The sequence below is a fragment of the Talpa occidentalis genome, unplaced genomic scaffold (genome assembly GCF_014898055.3).
Source record: "Talpa occidentalis isolate TD23 unplaced genomic scaffold, MPIMG_talOcc4v2.1 talOcc4.17, whole genome shotgun sequence".
In the NCBI taxonomy this organism is placed as follows: Eukaryota; Metazoa; Chordata; class Mammalia; order Eulipotyphla; family Talpidae; genus Talpa; species Talpa occidentalis.
Genome location: NW_023601754.1, coordinates 49,019,015 through 49,038,582, shown reverse-complemented (window position 1 = coordinate 49,038,582; position 19,568 = coordinate 49,019,015). Strand labels below are relative to the sequence as shown.

Genomic DNA, 19,568 nt, shown 5'->3' with positions numbered 1-19,568 from the left:
CAACTAAAAGTCACCTTGCGGTAAGCGATCGCTCGAGGGACACAGCGACAGGGTAGTGCTAGGCATGGTGTCTGTGTGCGACACGCGTGAATAAAGCAGATTGAAAGGCACCGTTTATGGTTGGAGCTTTCTTAGCGGCACCGACCCGGAGGAAGCCCGCCCAGGTGGTCCGCTTCCCAGCTCGCGACAGGTACACACTCTCGGCTCTGGCACTGCCATCTTTGGAGGAAGCAATGGGGCTGTCCGGACCTGTGGCCCAACATTCCAATCACGGCTCTGGGCCCTCGAGGCGCCGGGCTCACACCTGCGCTCAGGCTCAGCACCCCAACAGCCAAGCACGTCTCTACTCCCATCAGGCCTGGGGACCCCAAGGACCAGGATCCTTCCTCTGCTTCGTCCTCCCACCTATAATCACGGGTCCCCTCCCACTCTCCCCCCTCCGCCGATTTCACAGCTCTTTACGTCACGTGACCCAGGCTCTCCCTTCACCTCCACACCTGCACTCAGGTGCCTCACCTGGTGTCCTGGACGTCCTGGGGTACAACCAGTCAATGCGATGGTACTCCATTAAGGGATGTGAAGCCACGCGAAGACACGAACCCCCTTCCCCTCCCGCTCCTCCAGTTTCCGGGCGCCCCGGGGTCGCGCCCTCCCACCGCTCCCCACTCACCTCAGAGTCACCGACCACGACCACGTGCGGAGACCGAGGCGAGGCAGCCCCGGGCGAGGGCGGAAGTGGGCGGGGGAGCAGGGCCGCACCTGCGCAGTAGGAACACAGACCCTCTACCCGGAACTCCCCGCGGGAACGGCCGCTCACCCGGGGGACTACGTTTCCCAGGAGCCTTTGCGGCAGCCGCCCCCAGCCAGTGGAGAGCGCGGCGCTCTTTCCGACGGGCCGCCTCGTCAGGAGCATCAACGTGGTGGCGGGACACGGGGGGCCGGAGGGCGGGCCCGCTGGGAATTAGATGAGGGATTAAACGAAGCTGGCGGAGAAGGAGGGGAGGTTGTTTTTGTGCCGAGAAGCGAGCGTGTCAGGCCCCTTCCCTCCCGCTCCCGCTGCCCTGGGCGGGGAGAGCAGCTCACAGCGTGACTCCGCGACGCCCCTGGAGAGTTCGTGCGGGGCGCCGCCCTCGCCCGGGCTTCTGCCTCTGAAGGAAGGTGGAATCGGGCCAGTTGGAGTCCACCCTCGCTCGCCCTCTCCCCTGCTGCTTGGGGAGGGCGTAGGAAGGCTTGATTCTCACTGGTGCTTGCGCACCGGCACGCCCCCGCCCCCCGCGCAGTGATGCTGAGCACGCCCTCGCATGGACGGACGTCCAGGCTACTAGAGGCCAGAGCAGCGGTGGACAAGGGTGGGGGATGGGGGCTGGGCCCAGTGGACTAACATGGATACTGCCTGCATGAAGCACTGGGCTGAGGGGTGCCATGGCACCAGGGTCCTGGGACTCTTCTAGGACCTTCTCTTAGTTACTGAGGTGTTAGTTGCTATGACAGTTAAACTTCCGTTTCTAATTCTTAAAAGGCCAGAGTGTGGAATGCTCTTAGGTTCACCCGATTCCCAGGGAAATGATCAGCACCCTCCCATCATGCCAAACCCCTTGCACAAATGCCTGCGCTTCGAGGTCTTTTCTCATCTATTTACTTATTTCGTGACTTCATTTTATTTGTGAACTCACCCTTTGTTCAGGCTGTAAAAGGGGAAAAGTGAATCATCACTCATCACGAACACGACGCAAAATACAAGTACTATAAACCATTTAATTTTCTTACAGTTCTAATTTCAGTATATCATACCTGAACATACTTCTTCATCCATGAATAACTAACATTCTTTAAATTTCAGCGCAGTCATTTTATCATGGCCAAGTCACTAGTTGCTAAAAGGTGGGTCATATTAACACATTATTTAAAAAACAAAACTCAGAATAAAGAGAAATCCTAAGGACAAATGTTATTGCGAACTTTCATATTTATTTATATTTAAAGATTTATTTATTTATGCATAGAAGAACTGGGATGCAGGCCAGAGGTGCGAGGGATGAGAGGATTCACCAGAGACAGAGTGGGGAGCAGAACAAGCGTTATCTACTGAAATACACTGCTAAGGGGAGCAGCAGACAAGAAAGGAGAGGTCTGCTGCACCATTATGTGGGTTAGCTCCCTGGCTGGGGATCGAACTCAGGCCACAGTGGGGATAGCACTGAGACTCAACCCCTAGGCCACCAGGGAGGCCCGCGAACTTTCATATTTAATAAGAAATTTAAGGGGAAAGAGTGACAAATAAGGTTAAAAAAATAAACAACCCAACGGTACATGAATTTACTGCTTGAATAAATGCATCTCAAGTGAGTCTTGCAGAGGGTGTTCGGAAGGGAGGTCAGTGAGGTGCTGCCTGGAAACCAGACCTGTAGGCTGAGCACCACGTGACGCTGACAGGTGTGGAAATGCATGCTTGTCACCAGAAACACCACAAGGGGCTCGGTGTGCTGGGAACAGCTTGTGTGTGTGTGTTTACGTCAAGAGTATGGTGAGAGGAGATGGGGAGCCCTACAAGCTGTGAGGTGGCGGGGGAGATGAGGCTAGACATGGGACAGGAAGAGGAGAAGCAACACACAGGGGTACCGAGCGCGGCAGAGGCACAGCCTGGAGCCCAGCCCTGGTCCCCTGAACGCAGCCCCACAGTCCCACGTCTACTTACTAGGCTGCTGCAGGGGTGTCCCCAAGAGGGCTGGGCTCTGACACCCCTCCCTGCTTTGTCATGCCAGGGACCTTCTAGGTTTGAAGACACGTGTGAAATGTCTGAGGGCGATGGGGAGTCCTGCAGAGGGAACTGGGCTCGTGTGATGGTGCAGGGCTCCCCCGACCATGCCCTGACTCCGTGACCAGTATTCATGACACTGGACATCGTTCTGAGGCCAAGGAACTGCCCCTTTTCTGACCTCAGGTCCTATCTGCCTCCCTCCCCCAATCTGAGGGTGAGTGTTCCCCAAACACCCTCAGGACACCCATGACAGGCTATTCCCCCAGATAACAGACTGCTGTCACCTCACACCCTCACTCAGCTCAAATATTCCCTTCTGAGACCTTCCCGAGTCATCCGACTGACAGAGGCGTCACTCCCACCTGTTACCTGCAGTTTAACACCCTTCCTGAGGTTTAACAGCCCTGATATCCCTCCCTGTCCACTGGTGTCCTCCGCATCCTCACGGCCACGCTTTATCAACTCAAAGTCTGTGGTGCTCATGGGGAGTGTGGGAGCATGAGGGGAGCCCAACCCTTGGGGCTGTGACCAAGGACAAACCCAGCCCCTGAGGGTGCAAGGGGGTGCCTGATATGTGATCCTGAAACCATAGCTGAAAGATACTTGAGAAGAAAACAAAGTACTTGTAGTGACGCTGTCTCAGCTGTCCCCTCCCTGCACAAGCCTGCTCTCGCCAGAGCCGAGAAGCCTTTTCAGACCTGGTGAGATTAGCTTGCCTCCCCCTGGGGCTTTCCCAAGTTGCCAGAAATCACAAAGCTCCATCAATAACAGGAGACCCCACGGGAGCTGCCCTCTCACCTCTGCCCACACCCAACTCTTGCCAGGCTCATGCTGGGGCATCTTTTCCGGCAGACCTTGGGGTCCTCTAGCTCTTCAGCCGGGAGCAGGAAGGGGAGGCTCAAGTAAGAGCTGCCCAGGGGCTTACTCAGCCATGCAGGTAATATAACCAACACACACCCCAAGGATGAGACACCTCCTCAGTAGCACACACCACAGGGAAGCCAAGGCCGAACCAAAGGCAGGGGGTGCAGGTGGTACCTCTCCATCTACCCTGGGCTGCCGCTCCTGGCCTGGGTGCTCGCATGGGTTCCCAAGCCAGAGCCCCACCCTCCAAGTAGCCAACGGTTGGAACCAACAGGCGGATGCCGAGGTCCACATGATTTCTACGAATATAAACCCTAAAGTGGATGCAGGCTTACCTGTCACCATCCAAAGTGACAACGGAGGAAAGCGGCCCTACAAGTTAAAAAAAAATAGGAGGCCCTGGGCCCGGGGTCCTGTTGGAGCCCCCACTTTGGCCAGATACTTTCCATGGAACCTATCAATGGACACCTGAACCAGGCAACGGCATTTCTATCTATTTACAACACCACCTCACTTACCACCCACGTGGGCACAATCAGAGACCGAAACGTCGACCTCGCAGCACCGAGCCTCTCAGTCACTGAAAGGGGCACCTTGGTCTGAGGACAGAACCACAGCCTTGTGAGCTGCGCACCCGCACAACCCTCCCCCACGCACACATCACCCGCCAATCCAGCTCCCAGGCCCAGCACAGCCTCCAAGGCACAGAGGCTCTGCCTCCTCGGGAGGCCATGGAGCCTCCACAGCAGGGCTCACACACGTGAGCGGGTGTCCACACAGCAATGACACCCTGGTCTCACAACTGGATGACGATCCCTGTACCCAAGCCACCTTGTACTGGACCCTCTATCCCTCCCGGGGACGCCGTGGGTGATGCTAAGCTGCTGGCAGCCCCAGGCAAGGGCCGCTTCCCTCCGTGACTCTGAGGAATGCTGGCAGTTTCCTGGGCCCCATTCACCTGGTGCGTGACCCTCACCTCCAGCTTGCTCTAAGCCGGACACGGTCGCACTCCCAGGCCTAGAGATCGGGTAGGACTCACAGCTGTCGGTGCCGATCCAAGGATCAATGGAGACTGAATTCTGAGGAAGACTGCGACCTCTTATGAGACAAGTCCTCAAATCCCTGGGGAAAGATAACACAGTGTGTCGTCTCCCCTACTTCCCCTCCAAGCGTTTCCTGAGGAGCTCCTACCAGGAGTTACCTCTGTGACACAACTGCCATTTACCAGCTACACATAAAGACTGGAACTTTCCATGGACTTTACTATACTATTAGTTCGCACTCACGTGAACAGTGAAACCTACCACCTCAGCCTAGAAATATATTATTCTCAAAACATACACTATTTCCTTGAAAACTCCACCAAGATGTTACAAACCTGGAATTTTCAGACCTGCTCCCTTGGCTAATGCCACATAAACTGGAAACTTACAGGCCAGTCCGTAGGGAATTACAGTTGTACTTGAGTTGCTCATTTGGCCTCTCATAAGAAAACACATAGGGCATCTTCAGCGCTTCTCTAGAACAGTCCGCTCAGGCCACTCAATAACCCAAACACTCCAGCTGAAACTTGATACACTATGTCAACTATCTTTTCGCCTCTTTTTGAGTTTCCATCAATACACGCGATAAAACATGACAGAAGTTCTTTGCTCCAGGAATTTTACACACAAGTGTAGGTAACTGTTCGCAGAATGTCCCATTCAAAAACTGCCTGAAACGTGATGGTTAAGGACATCACACATGGAAGGGCCCAAGGAGAAAATATAGTTTCACCCAGGAAAGCACCCATGGAGACTGCTGGGTCAAGTGCGGAAGAGGCTGCTCTTCCCAATCAATCCCTCCTTTCTGAAAACACTGCATGTTCATCCCATGGATTCCTAGGAAAACCAGGAGTGTCATTCAGGAAAACGAGGTATGAAAAATATGAGAATGGAGTTTTCTTTGTGACCTGGCTTGGAAAGTACTGTTTGTTTTTATAGCCACAGTTAAGTTATAGAAACCCAACATAGAATTCCATGTCGTATCAACAAATAATATGTTGTGAATATGCTGTCTCTCACACAGGATCAAACCCTGAGTGAGGTCTCAATGTTTAGTGAGGTGAGATTTCTGGTCGACAGATTTTCTACATCTTTACATTCCTAGGGTTTAAGTCGTTTGTGAATTCTATTATGTCTAGTAAGGTGTGACTTCTGGCAAAAGGTGTTTCCACACTCTTTACATTCAAAGGGTCTCTCTCCTGTATGAATTCTGTGATGTACAGTAAGGTCTGACCTATGGTAGAAAGTTTTCCTACATTCTTCACATTCATAGGGCTTCTCTCCTGTGTGAATTCTCTTATGGTAATTCAATTCAAACATCCAGTAAAAAGTTTTCCCACATTCTTCACATTCATAGCGTTTCTCTCCTGTGTGAATTGCCTGATGTCTACTGAGCTGGGACATCTGATAGAAAGTTTTGCTACATTCTCTACACTCATAGGGTCTCTCTCCTGTGTGAGCCCTCTGATGAACAGTGAGATTTGATTTGTAGCAGAAAGTTCTACTACATTCTTGGCATTCATAGGGCCTGAGTCCTGTGTGAATTCTCTGATGTAGAGTGTATGATGACTTCAGGCAGAATGATTTGTTACATTCTTTACATTCATAGGGTTTTTGTACTGTGTGCAAGCTCTGATGCATATCGAGTTGTGATTTCCAGTAGAACATTTTTTTACAATCTTTACATTCATAGCGTTTCTCTCCTGTGTGAATTCTTTGATGATTAATGAGTCCTGACTTCCGGTAGAAAATTTTCCCACATTCTTCACATTCATAGGGTTTCTCTTCTGTGTGAGATTTCTGATGTATCTTCAGATATGATTTATATGTGAATTTTTTCCCACATTCATTACATTGATAGGGTTTTTCTTTATTGTGACTTCTCTGGTGTACATTGAGGTCTGCCCTAAGGTAGTAAGATTTGTGACACTCTTTACATTCGTAGGGCCTCTCTCCTGTGTGAGTTCTCTGATGTCTAGTGAGGGTTGACTTCCACTTGTAAACTTTTTCACAATCTTTACACTCATAGCGCTTTGCTTGCTTGAGAATTCTCTGGTTGCTGAGGGTTGAATTCCCACAGGCTTGCCAACATTCATAAGATTTCTCACCTGGTTCTATGTTCTGATGCTCAGCCATAACAGAGAAGTTAAAGCAAGTCTTACCACATATATTCTCTTCAATTTTCTCCCTCAACTGACTTCTCTGATGTTCCGTGAGATGTAATAACTTGCTAAAATCATCACCACTTTGATTCCATTTATGGTGCTCATACTCAGAATCTGTCTGAAGAATCAATTGTGTTGGATCCTCAAAACAGATTTGCCCCCAATTGTTACATTCATAGTGAGTCTGATCTATGTGAGTCATCTCTTGAGTAAAGAGAGCTGACGTATCGCAGGCCTCCCCATACTCATTATATTCGCATGCAGCCTCTCCAATAAGGGCCCTCCCATGGGTAAATACCATCTCGTCCTTATAGAAGGTTTTGTCTTCTCTACTAAATACCACGGGCTGCTGCAAATCTAGCATCTTCTGATGAAAACTAGGATGCTCAGGCTCCCTATGGGATTCCACAGTTGTCTCCTCCCTCTCTGGACTCTCTCCGTCATTATTTTCTTCAGGGTCTACCGGGAGAAATATGTTCTTATATATAGCAAAGTGCTCAGTCACCACTCCTGAATCCTGTCCATCTTGTATAACCACTTTCATAATATGGTTTGGACTTAAATTCAGTGCTTCTTCCATATCAGGTTTCTCTTCAGTAGAGTCTTCGCTGGTAGTGTTGAAAGCATTCCACAAATGTCGGTCATCGTTTTCTTGATCAATGTCAGTAAGGTCACTCCCACACTCGATACCTGTAATGGGATAAAAAAAACAAAATGTACCAACACCACCTAAGCGTTTCTTGTGTAATGCTGATATACACAAGTTTCATTCTACTATACTGACAGTACCATAACATTAAGGATAAATGAGTAAATGGATAGACATGTAAGCGCTTTTCCCACAAAACTGCTGAAATTTCACTAACAGATATCTCTCTCCTTGCTTCCTTCCCTCCCTCACTCCCTCCTTTCTTTCTTTCTGCCTTTCTTTTTTTAAAGATTTACTTCTTTATGCACGTAAGAGGGGATACAGGCCAGAAGTGTGGGGCGGTGGGCGGGAGGTGAGAGGAAGACTGACTGAAATACACTACTGAGGGGAGCAGTAGGCGAGTCAGGAGAGTTCTGCTGCACCATGAGGGTAGCTCCCGAGCCAGGGATCGAACTCGTACTACAGTGGCTGTGGACAGCTTCATGGATTGAGCCACCAGGGAGACCCACTAACAGATTTCTAATGTCAAATCAAATGTAATGAAAGCCACCACACGCCCACCCCCCCCTCAAAAAAATCTAATTTCTATTTGTTTTCATTTCATCAGAAATAATTGCTTAAGACATACACCAATCCTCATAGATACCAGCTAAAACTTTCACCTGTCATCTCTAAAGCCAGTTCCTTTCCTCTACATTTAACAATAACTACATCTGGGCCTCCCTGGTGTAAAGAAAATGGTTAAGTCTCAGCACTATGGAGCAATCCAAAGTCACTGCAGCACGAGTTCAATCCCTGGCCAAGGAGGTGACCCACATGGTGCAGTAGACCTCTCCTGTTTCCCCGCTGCTCCCCTCAGCAGTGTATTTCAGTCAACCCACCTGTTCTGCTTCCCGCTCTGTCTCTGGTGAACCCTCTCACCCCCGCCATACCTCTAGTCTAAATCCCAGCTCTTACATGCATAAAAAAGTAAATCTTTAAAAAAAAAAGCAACTGGGCCTCCGTGGTGGCACAGGAGGTTGAGCACCGCACTGTGAAGCTGTCCACAGCCTCTGCAGCGCGGATTCGATCCTGGCCGGCCGGTAAGAATCCCACATGGCGAAGCAGACCTCTCCTGTCTCGCCCGCTGCTCCCCTCAGCAGCGTATTTCGTCATTCTCCCTGTTCTGTTCCCTGCTCTGTCTCCGGTGAATCCTCTCACCCTCCCGTGCATCTGGCCTGTACCCCGGTTCTTGTGTAAAAATAAATAAATTAAAAAAAAAAAAAAAAGCAACTACCTTTCTAACAATTACTGTCTCTTCTCTTTTATGTCCACTGAAGCTTTGAGAACGGCAAGATTTTTCTCAACCAGCCACTAACTTGATGTGGGGGAGGGCCATCGTCAATAGGAATGCTTGGGAAGGACTTTTCCTTGTACATTTATTTAGTTTTTCCTTTTTCTTGGGGAATGTGCAATGGCTAGTGTGGGTTTTTTCAAAGGCACAGGACATTCTTCCCACCCTAGACTAAAAGGGTTTTCTGCAATTCCTGATAAAACCCTTCACACTGGCTTCTGAACCCGCAGCAGGTAAAGGAAGCAGTGGGCGGTCACTCTGCAAAGCCGTCGCTTCCTGGCCTGAAGGGTCTACTTGCAATGCAAGCTGTGCCTACCATTGCTGCACCGCTTTCCCCACACCTTCTAAGGTCAGATTCCTGATTTTTTTTTTAAGATTTATTTATTGGGCCTCGCCGGTGGTGTAGGTGGTTGAGCACAGAATTGTGGGGTTGTCCGCAGCCTCTGCCACATGGGTTCGATCCTGGCCAGCGGTGGAGAGGCTCACATGGTGCAGCAGACCTCTCCTGTCTCGCCCGTTGCTCCCCTGAGCAGTGTATTTCAGTCAGTCTTCCTGTTCTGTCCCCCACTCTGTCTCTGGTGGGTCCTCTCACCCTCCCGCGTCTCTGGCCTGTACCCCGGTTCTTGTATGCATGAATAATTAAATCTTAAAAAAATTGATTAATTGATGCAAGTGTAAAAAAATAACAATAATACAAAACACAACAAAACAAAAACAGACAATTATCAATCGGAGACATCCTGCAGGGGAAGAGACGAGAGAGGAATTAAAGGGAAAGAGGGAAGAGCACAGGGGACTGAGGTGATGGTGCATGGGCGCACTGGTGAAGGAAATTCTATGGGGACTACAGCTGAGGGGGTGGTGGGAAGCAACTATTGTTTAAAAATGAACAATGATGGGCCTCCACGGTAGCACAGCGGGTTAAGCACAGCGCTGTGAAGCTGTCCGCAGCCTCTGCAGTGCAAGTTCGATTCCCGGCTGGCCAGGGAGATTCCCACATGGCGCAGCAGACCTCCCCTGTCTTGCCCGCTGCTCCCCTCAGCAGCGTATTTCAGCCATCTGCCTATTCCCTCCCCGCTCTATCTCTGGTGAATCCTTTCACCCTCCTGCGCCTCTGGCCTGTACCCAGCTCTTGTATAAAAATAAATAAATCTTTTTTTAAAAATAATCTACAAACCTAAGAAAAATTAAAACGAAGATGTAAAACATTAAAAAAAAGACTTATTTATTGATGCATACAAGAATTGGGGTACAGGTGAGAGGTGTTGGGGGTGAAAGGACTCACCAGCGACAGAGTGGGGAGCAGAAAAGTGGATCTACTGAAACCCACTAGTGAGGGGAGCAGCGGGGGGACAGGAGAGGTCTGCTGCGCCATGTGGGTCAGCTCCCTGGCTGGGGATTGAATTCGTGCTACAGTGGCTGCTGACAGTTCCCAGTGCTGAGACTCAACCCCTTGCACTATGAGAGAAGCCCAGATTCCTGGTATTTTTTACTTGACTTATTGTATAAGTGGCCCACTTGATAAATGACTGCACTTGAAGATTGCATTTTGTAGTTTAGACTTTCAGCTGTCTTCCACAGTTACACTGAAACTAGAGGCCCATTTACGTTTCTCATATGTTTTTTAAAAATGATTAACAACAAAAACAGTGTCTGAGGGCCTCCCCGGTGGCGCAGCGGTTGAGCGCTGGGTTGCGAAGCTGCCCGCGGCCTCTGTGGTGCCGGTTCGATCCCCAGCTGCTCCCCGGCCACCGGAGGAGGGTCCCACATGGCGCACAGACCTCTCCTGCCGCCCGCTGCTCCCCTCAGCAGTGTGCTTCAGTCCTTCTGCCTGCTCTGCTCCCTGCTCTGGCTCTGGTGAATTCTCTCACCCTCCCGCGCTTCTGACTGTACCCAGTGCATGTATAAACAAACAAATAAAATAAATAAATAAATAAAACATGCCTCTATTAAAAAAAAAAAAAAAAAAAACAGTGTCTGAGACCATGACCTAAAACCCTTGGCTCCTTCCCCCCTGTGCCTACGCAGGTGCCTTCATTTTCTTTACTACTTTTGCTAATAAACCTGCCCTTTTATTTATTTATTTTTTAAAGATTTACTTTTATTTATTTATGCATACAAGAACTGGGTGTAGGCCAGAGGTGTGGAGGGTGAGAGGACACACCAGAGACAGAGTGGGGAGCAGCAGGGAGACAGGAGAGGTCTGCTGCACTATATGGGTCAGCATCCTGGGCGGGGATTGAACTTGTGCTGCAGTGGCTGTTGATAGCCTCACAGCACTAAGACTTAACCCCTGTGCCACCAGGGAGGCCCTGAACCTGCCCTTTTAAACATAACCTTCAATAAATAAATAATAAAATAACAAACCCCTTGGCTCATGAGCGGATCAAGAAGGTGCGGTATATATAAGATATACAATAAAATACTACACAAGGAGCAATAAAAGATAAACTCTTGCCATCTGCAGCAACATGGATGGAGGTGGGATTATGCTAAGCAAAACAAGTCAGGAGAAAGACAAATACCAGATAGTGTAGCTTATAAGTGGATTAAAGAGAAACCAAACAAAGACACACTTTGAAACCAGCCCTTGAAAGCGGACTACAGATCTGAGGCATCCAAGAGGGGAGGGGAAGGGATAGAGAGAGGAGGAAGGTCCCACATGGCGCGCAGACCTCTCCTGCCGCCCGCTGCTCCCCTCAGCAGTGTACTTCGGTCCTTCTGCCTGCTCTGCTCCCCGCTCTAGCTCTGGTGAATTCTCTCACCCTCCCGCGCTTCTGACTGTACCCAGTGCATGTACAAACAAACAAATAAATACATAAATAAATAAAAATACATGCCTCTCTTTAAAAAAAAAAAAAAATGCATTAAAAAAAAGAGAGAGGAGGAAGCACGAGGGGGAGGGAGAGCACAATGGACTATGGTGGAGAACTATGGGTGCCTTGGTGGTGGGAGAGCTATGGTGAAAGCTGACACCTGACGGGCGAAATTCTGTACTGTCAAAATATTATCAAGGAGGGCCTCCCTGGTGGCCTAAGGGGTTAAGTCTCAGCGTTATCACTGCGATGGCCTGAATTCGATCCCTGGCCAAGGAGCTGACCCACATGACACAGCAGACCTCTCCTGTCTCCCCACTGTTCCCCTCAGCAGTGGATTTCAGTAGATCCGCCTGTTCTCCCCACTCTGTCTCTGGTGAACCCTCTCACTCCCTGCACCTCTGGCCTGCACCCAGAGATCTTCTACGCAAAAATAAACTAAAGTGTATATATACATATTTACAAGGATGTAAAACAATGGCACTCACTAATAAATTTAAAAAAAAAAAATTCTTGGCTCCACTGGGGCTGGAAGCACAACCTCAGTTTCTCCTCTCCTGCACAGACGCCCCCTTTCCTTGCGGAACTCTGTGTGGGCGCATCCTCAGCGCCCAGTTCTAAATGTTGTGGGCAACAATGCTCCTTGCTCCTACTCATTTTTTTCCTAAAATTTATTTATTTATGCATACAAGAACTGGGGTGTAAGCCAGACGTGCGGGGGGTGAGAGGACTCACCAGAGACAGAGTGGGGCTTGCTCCTACTCTTAACAGCTTTCAAGGCCACTTCCCTAATCCGACCGGTTCTCACTCCCTGGCTTCCTAATTCCCATCTGCGAAGGTGACGTGCTCCCCACACTCCAGACTCTGCCTGCAGCTGAACTTTACATGCCCAAGTGGAAACCTGATCTGAAACTTCAGATCTACAATGTAAACACTCAGTCTCCCTACAGTGCCCTCCACAGTGCCCTCCGAGTCAACAGTCTCAAAGAACTCACCTCCTTTTTCTCTCCCCCCCCCCAAGGTCAGCATTCTCTGTGCTTCTTATTTTACTATTTAGCAGTTATATTTCTGTCATTTGCCTCCCTCAATAGATAATAAACTACGAAAAACAGGGAGGACTTTTTAAAGGACGTTTCTTTGATTACTGCTTTATTTCTCCCCTCCCCAAAATATACCACCAGTTTCTAAAAGTTCCAATTAACATTCTGAAAGAACAAGCAACTCTGTGAATGATTGCCTGACTGTACAGTCCATGAACATGGAAGGGTTGAGCCCCTCAGAATCCAGTGACAGACCAAGACAGTGTTCTGAAGGTATGAAATAAGGATCAGATCTTGATTAAGTCTACGAAAACTTAAAGCCATTAAAAAATAAGGGGAGAGGGGACTCACATGTGACAGCTCTGTGTGGTCATTAAATGAGGAGTTTGTCTATTTGTGCAGACCCAGACCTAGGATGTGGATCTGGGGAAAGTCACTGAAGAAACAGCTCAGCAAGGCCAACAGCTGTTTCATGTTCCTCTTCCCCACCTCCCGGGCTCCCTGCCCAGGATGCAGTGACTGACCTGAGAGGCTCTCGTTTGCAGGTGCTTCCACAGTCCACGGCTCTGCTCCTTCCTCTAACTTGACCATCACCTCAGGTCTGGTCACGCAACACCCTGTTGTTGAGAAATATCTGCTTAAGAGTCACAGTCTTTGACAAATGACAACAGCCAAGCTTAAATTTTGTGTATGAAGGGCCAACCTGAACCATTTCTCAGAGAAGTGACCACTGACATTCTCCTTGGCCTGGAGTCATAAGCCTAAACGGCATTTATACACACACAGCTGTACATTCGCCAGTTAAGAAAACAGTGCTCGCCCTGGCATGGAAGGGAGTTTGGCTCACCCAGGGACGCCAGGCTCCCGTAGGTCTCCAGCATCACGTCCCTGTAGAGGGTCCTCTGAGTGTCGTCCAGGAACTGCCACTCCTCCCAGGTGAAGCTCACGGCCACGTCCTCAAAGGTCACCATCTCCTCAAATGGCACCATCTCAGGTAGCGAGCTCATTCTGAAAACCTGGATATCTGGTAGTTGAATCCTCTAGGCGTGTTTTAATAACATAGGATGCATCAATTCTATGCTGTGAGTTAGATTATCACAGTGGAAATACCCTACACTCTGTATTAGCTCATTATACTGCAAAATAGCACTAGAGTTTTCTTCATAAGGACAAATGATGTCCTTGTTTGTAAGAATAAAAGGATTAATAAATTGTGCTAATGCGAGGACCTTACAATCCTGTGTAGAAACATAAACAAATATATGCCATAATGTGCAAAAGGATTTGCCAAAAACATATAGTCATTGCAGACTCAGGTAAAAAAAGGAAAAAAAAAAAACCAGCACGTTTACTATGAGGGGGATATCACTGAAGACCCAAGACGTTCAGCTCCACACGTTCTTACAAATATGTGGCAACAGCAGAACTGAAGAGGTGACAAAAAGAGCAGCTGGCAGGAGAATGCAGCTGACAAGGTAACTCTCCAGGTGAGGGGCTGCTGGGCTGTGAGGAGAGACAAGTCAGGTCAAGACATTCCAAGAACGGTTAGGTCATTTTGCAGGTACATATGTAGCGTAAGCCAGGCAATAAAAAAGCCTTTAAATGACTTCCAGGTTTTAAATGAACTGAAAATTAATGCACACATGTAACCCAGTATTCCTTCCTATTACCTAAAAGGCTGCTTGTTTTCCCTGCAGAGTGAACACAAGCCATTTACTGAAACATGATATGGAAATAACTCTGGGCCAATAAAAAAGGGAAACCACTTGACTGGATCTGCACAGTCAATCCCCACAGGAGACAGACAAGGGGTTCGGGGGAGTCAGAGAAGAAACAAATGATGAACACCTGTTTTTGAGGAAATAGTGTTACAACAGGAGGTAATGGTGAAATAAGTTTCAAAAAGAGGAACAGACCTAGGTAATAATTTGTGGGCAGGGTAAAGGGAGGTTTTACTCCCACGCAGTGTGTTTGACCACAGAGGCAGATATGGGCGCTGCAAAGGAAAGCTGGGAAAAGGGACCGGAGCGTGAGGGCCAGAGGCCGGCTCATCTTGCACACACTAAGTCTGCGGGCTCGTAGTTTACTGTGTGAGGATGCCCCACCTGCAACAGGACTTGAGATCTAGAGATCAGGGACGAGTCTAAGCAGAAAAGGAAAAAGTAGGAAGAGCAGAGAATCGGTGACCATGAAAGCCGTGACAGTGAACAAAGTGACTGAAAGAGAAAACGAGACTGAAGGGAGAAAAGGAGCAAGGACGCTCCTATGTACTGATAGAGAAACAGCCGCAACAATAAAAAGTCATCCTGTACAAGACTATGCTGTAAATCAGGACCCCGCACTCTCATCAACTCCATTACCAGAGCTCACCACATTCATATTTCTGTGGAGAAAATCCTATGACCACGTACACAGTTACTGAGAAGACAAAATACCTTCCCGCTTGTCGCTCAACACTGAGAAGCCAGGCAAGTCTCCATGGATACAGATCAGTGGATGTGTGTCAATCATGTGTGGAAGGCAGTGGCACATGGATGGAGACATTGTCACCCCCAAGGACGCACCATCCCAGGTAAGGCTGCACTAATTGTGTCAGGGAACACAACCAAGGAGCCAAAAAGCATGGGAGCTATCACACCTGCAGAGCCAGACTCACGTGAAAACTGTATGTCTATTTTGTGCTGTTCTCTCTCAACAAGATTACAGAAAGGTAAATTCTATGCAACATGCAGTTCCAAGACAAAGGAAACACCCTGAAAAGCCTTGTAACTGCAAATGAATTGACAAAGTCACCAAAACAGCAAATGTCAACCGCAACAGCAGCTGGGCTGGGAGACTGATGGGAAGGTGTGCAGAGGCTACATTGGCCATCATTAGGCCAGTGTAACTCATGATCACTGTGACATACATACTTAATGCCAATTAAGTAACATGACACTCATTAAGTCAAATCATGTTTAGCTCATGGACTTACAATTTCTTTTTTTTTAAAGATTTATTTTATTTATTTATGCATACAAGAGCTGGGGTGCAGGCCAGAGGTGTACGTGGAGGGGGGACAAGAGGATTCACCAGAGACAGAGTGGGGACAGAACAGGCGTACTGACTGAAACACACTGCTGAGGGGAGCAGTGGGGAGACAGGAGAGGTCTGCTGCGCCATGTGGGTCAGCTCCCTAGCTGGGGATCAATGTCCTGCCGTAGTGGCTGCTGATAGTTTCATAGTGCTGAGACTTAACCCCTTGTGCCACCAGGGAGGCCCCAAGACTTATAATTTTAGATAAAACACGATAACTGAATGGCATATCTCAGTACTAGTCACTGCCTTTGATAAAGCACTACAGAAAATGATGAGCATGGGGGAAAGGGAACTAGGATTCCATAACCCCCTAAAAAACACCAAATCAAAAAAAAAAAAAAAACAAAAAACAAAAAACACCAAATCACTGGGCTTCCCTGATGCAGCTCAGGGGTTAAGTCTCAGTGCTATCAAGCTATCTGCAGCCACTGCAGCTTGAGTTTGATCCCAGCAAGGGAGCTGACCCACATATGGTGCACCAGACCTCTCCTGTCTCCCCCGCAGCTCCCCTCAGCAGTGGATTTCAATAGATCAGTCTGTTCTGTTCCCCACTCTCTCTGGTGAATCCTCTCATCCCCCGCACTTCTGGCCTAGACCCCAGTTCTTGTATGCATAAATAAGTAAAAAATAAATCTTTAAAAAAAAAAAAACACCAAATCACTGCCAACACTTGCTGGCACTATTATACCGGAAATCACTGTACTTCTGCTCCATTGTGTCGTGACCTAACAGTGCTATAAAAATAAGTTAGATTTACTTTTTTAAAGATTTATTTTTATTTATTTATGCATACAAGAACTGGGGTGTAGGCCAGAGGTGCGGGGGGTGAGAGGATTTACAGAGACAGAGTGGGGAGCAGAAAAGACAGATCTACTGAGGGGAGCAGCAGGCGAGACAGGAGAGGTCTGCTGTGCCAGCGCCATGTGGGTTAGCTCCCTAGCTCCCTGGCAGCAGATCTAACTCATGCCGCAGTGGCTGGCAATAGCTTGATAGGGCTGAGACTTTAACCCCTGCACCACCAAGGAGGCCCAAAATAAGTTCTATTTTAAAAAACTGGAAGGGTTTTTAATAGAACTCCCTACAGACGGTATACAAGTAGCCCACGAGCACATTTCAAAAACTGGCAAATCAAAAGCACAGCGAGGATGACTATTAGGGGAAAAAAAAAAATCAGAGTAGGACAGATGTCAGCGAGGATACAGAGATATTGAACATCTGTGCACTGTTAATGGGAACACAAAATGGTGCAGCCAGAAAAGGTAGCAATGTGGTGATTCTGGAGAAAACTAAACAAAGAGTTACAATGTGATCCAAGAAGTATACTTCTTTGTATACAACCCAAACTTAAACTGTTAGCTTATCTATCCTCTGTGTATATTACGATATATCTCACTATGCACAAATATTTACAGCACCATTTTTCATTAGAGTCAAAGGTAGAATCCACCCAGGCACCAGCCACATGTTCATGAATGCATGTGCTATGACTATGTAATGGGGCATTATTGAGTCTTAAGAAGGAAATAAATTCTGCCACTTGCTAAAAGATGGAAGAATCCTGAAGATACTAAACTAAGTGAAATAAATTAGCCATAAGAAAACAAAAAAAAATGGCCTCCCTGGTGGCACAGGGGTTAAGTCTTAGTGCTATCAAGCTATCAGCAGCCACTGCAGCATGAGTTAGATCCCTGGCCAGGGAGCTGACCCACATAGCCCAGCAGACCTCTCCTGTTGCCCTGCTGCTCCTCTCAGCAGTGGATTTCAGTCAGTCTGCCTGTTCTGCTCCCCACTCTGTCTCTGGTGAATCCTCTCACCTCCACACCTTTTTTTGGCCTATAATCCAGTTCTTGCATACATAAATAAATACATCTTTTTTTTTTTTTTTAAAAAAAAAGGACATACACGATTTACTTATTGGAAGACACTAACCATTATCCAGAGCCCAAGAAGCTTTCTAGAGCTCAAGGTCAAGGGCACTAGGTTCTGAATAAACCTGGATAAGTGCATTTGGAGTAGAGGCATTTACACGGCAGAAAGGGTCTGCGAAGAGACTCCCAAGAAAACCCACAAATACTAGTGACACAATAAGACCAGCTTCACACCCACTTCCCGACAATTTCTGGTATATCACCAGTCATTAACACGCTCTCACAGACGCCCAACTGTTCCTGGCAGAACAGGACTCATGCAGACACAGACCTCCAGCTCCCCCATCTGCACAGCCCCCGCCCGCCTGGCTTCCCTTGCCTTCTGGGATTCTCAGCATTGGACTCACAATCTCCATCACCTGGCTCTAGAAGCTTCTGAAAGCAGACTCCGGCCTAGTAACGCCCATCTTCTGAGGACGCATCAGCGACCACAGAGTGGTCCTTCCCCTGCCCTGCCCTGGGGCCTCAATATTCCAACCACCTCCCCACCCGCCCCGGTGCAGGGCTCAGAGCCGCACTCGGGGCCAGCATCCCAACACCCACCCGGCTTCCCGCTCACAGCCCGCCCGACGCCCCCAATTGTTCGGGACCCCCTTTGGCCCCCCGGACTGCTCTGGGGACCCCGCATCCAAGACTCCGAAGCACTTCCGCCCCCTCCCCCACCGTGCCCGAGCATCCGGGCTCCCCCTTCACCCCCTCACAGGCAGTCGGGTCCCTCACCCACCTTCCCGCTCCCTCGCGCCCGTTTCTGAGCGCCCCGGGGCCACTCCCTCTCACCCGCCCCCCCGCACCTTCGGGACACGGACCACACGGCGGCGGAGCAGCGGCCGCGGCGACTGAGCAGCGCGGAGGGTGCGCGAACAGTGCGGAGGAGCAGGGCTGCGCCTGCGCAGAGGGAACCCAGAGGAGGCTTCCCAGAACCCCTTGCGGGAGCCGCCCGCGGCGCGGACTACATTCCCCAGAAGCCTCCGCGCCGCCTGCCCGGAGCCTGAGAGGACGTTCAGTTTACTCGGGGTGAAGAGCTTTGTTGTCCAGAAAGCTGACGTGATGGGGGGAGGGAGGCAGGTGGGCGGACCCGTCGGGGAGGGAAGGTGAGGGGCGGCGCGGACCGCCCGGGAACGCTCTCTTTGTTGCCGGAGGAGGCTAGTGAGGCGGCCTCCCTCCCCCTCCCGAGCGCCGCGGGGCCTCCGTCTGCCGAGCAGCGCGAGCGGCGCCCACGGCCCCTGCGCGGCGGCCTGGAGAGCTCGGCCGAGCGCCGCCCTCACCCGCGCGGCCCGGTCTGAATGAGGAGTGAATGGGGGCCCGCTGGCGTCCACCCTCGGGCCCCTCGGCCCGGCGAGGGACCAGCCCCTGTGGGGAGGGAGGGAAGACGAGGGCGCGATCCTAACTGGCGAATTAGCATCAGCCCCACCCCAGCGTCGCCTCGGGGAAGTAGTGCGCTGGGGAAAAGTGAGTTCTTATCACAGGCCAAGTGCCAAAGTTGCAAGACGCCGGGGGGCGCAGGGGTTAAAGTCTCAGCTCTATCAAGCTATGGGCAGCCACTGCGGCCTGTGGTCCATCCTTGGCCAGGGAGCTGACCCACATGGCGCAGCAGACCTCCCCTGTCTCCCCGCTGCTCACCTCAGCAGATTTCAGTGGATTGGCCTGTTTTGCTCCCCACTTTGGTGAATACTGCCCCTCCTTCTAGCCGACACCCCAGTTCTTGTATTAAATAAAAATACATCTTTTTTAAAAAAAATGTGGCCTCCCTGGTAGTGCAGGGGTTAAAGTCTCAGCACTATGAAGCTATCTGCAGCCACTGCAGCCTAAGTTTCATGCCAGGGAGCTGACCCACATGGCTCAGCAGACCTCTTCTGTCTCCCTGCTGCTCCCCTCAGCAGTGTATTTCAGTTTG

General features: G+C 49.6%; 1 protein-coding gene across 1 annotated transcript; it reads right to left on the bottom strand.

Annotated features, from left to right (window-relative positions):
• Positions 1-1,319: 1,319 nt before the first annotated feature.
• Positions 1,320-18,523, bottom strand: LOC119249704 (zinc finger protein 586-like). Its single transcript, XM_054697366.1, has 4 exons — positions 18,466-18,523; positions 13,516-13,708; positions 13,193-13,285; positions 1,320-7,520 (listed from the first exon to the last, which is right to left on the bottom strand). The coding sequence occupies exons 2-4, from the start codon at positions 13,673-13,675 to the stop codon at positions 5,767-5,769; spliced, it is 2,007 nt and encodes a 668-aa protein (XP_054553341.1). The 5' UTR covers positions 13,676-13,708; positions 18,466-18,523; the 3' UTR covers positions 1,320-5,766.
• Between the last annotated feature and the right edge of the window lie 1,045 nt (positions 18,524-19,568).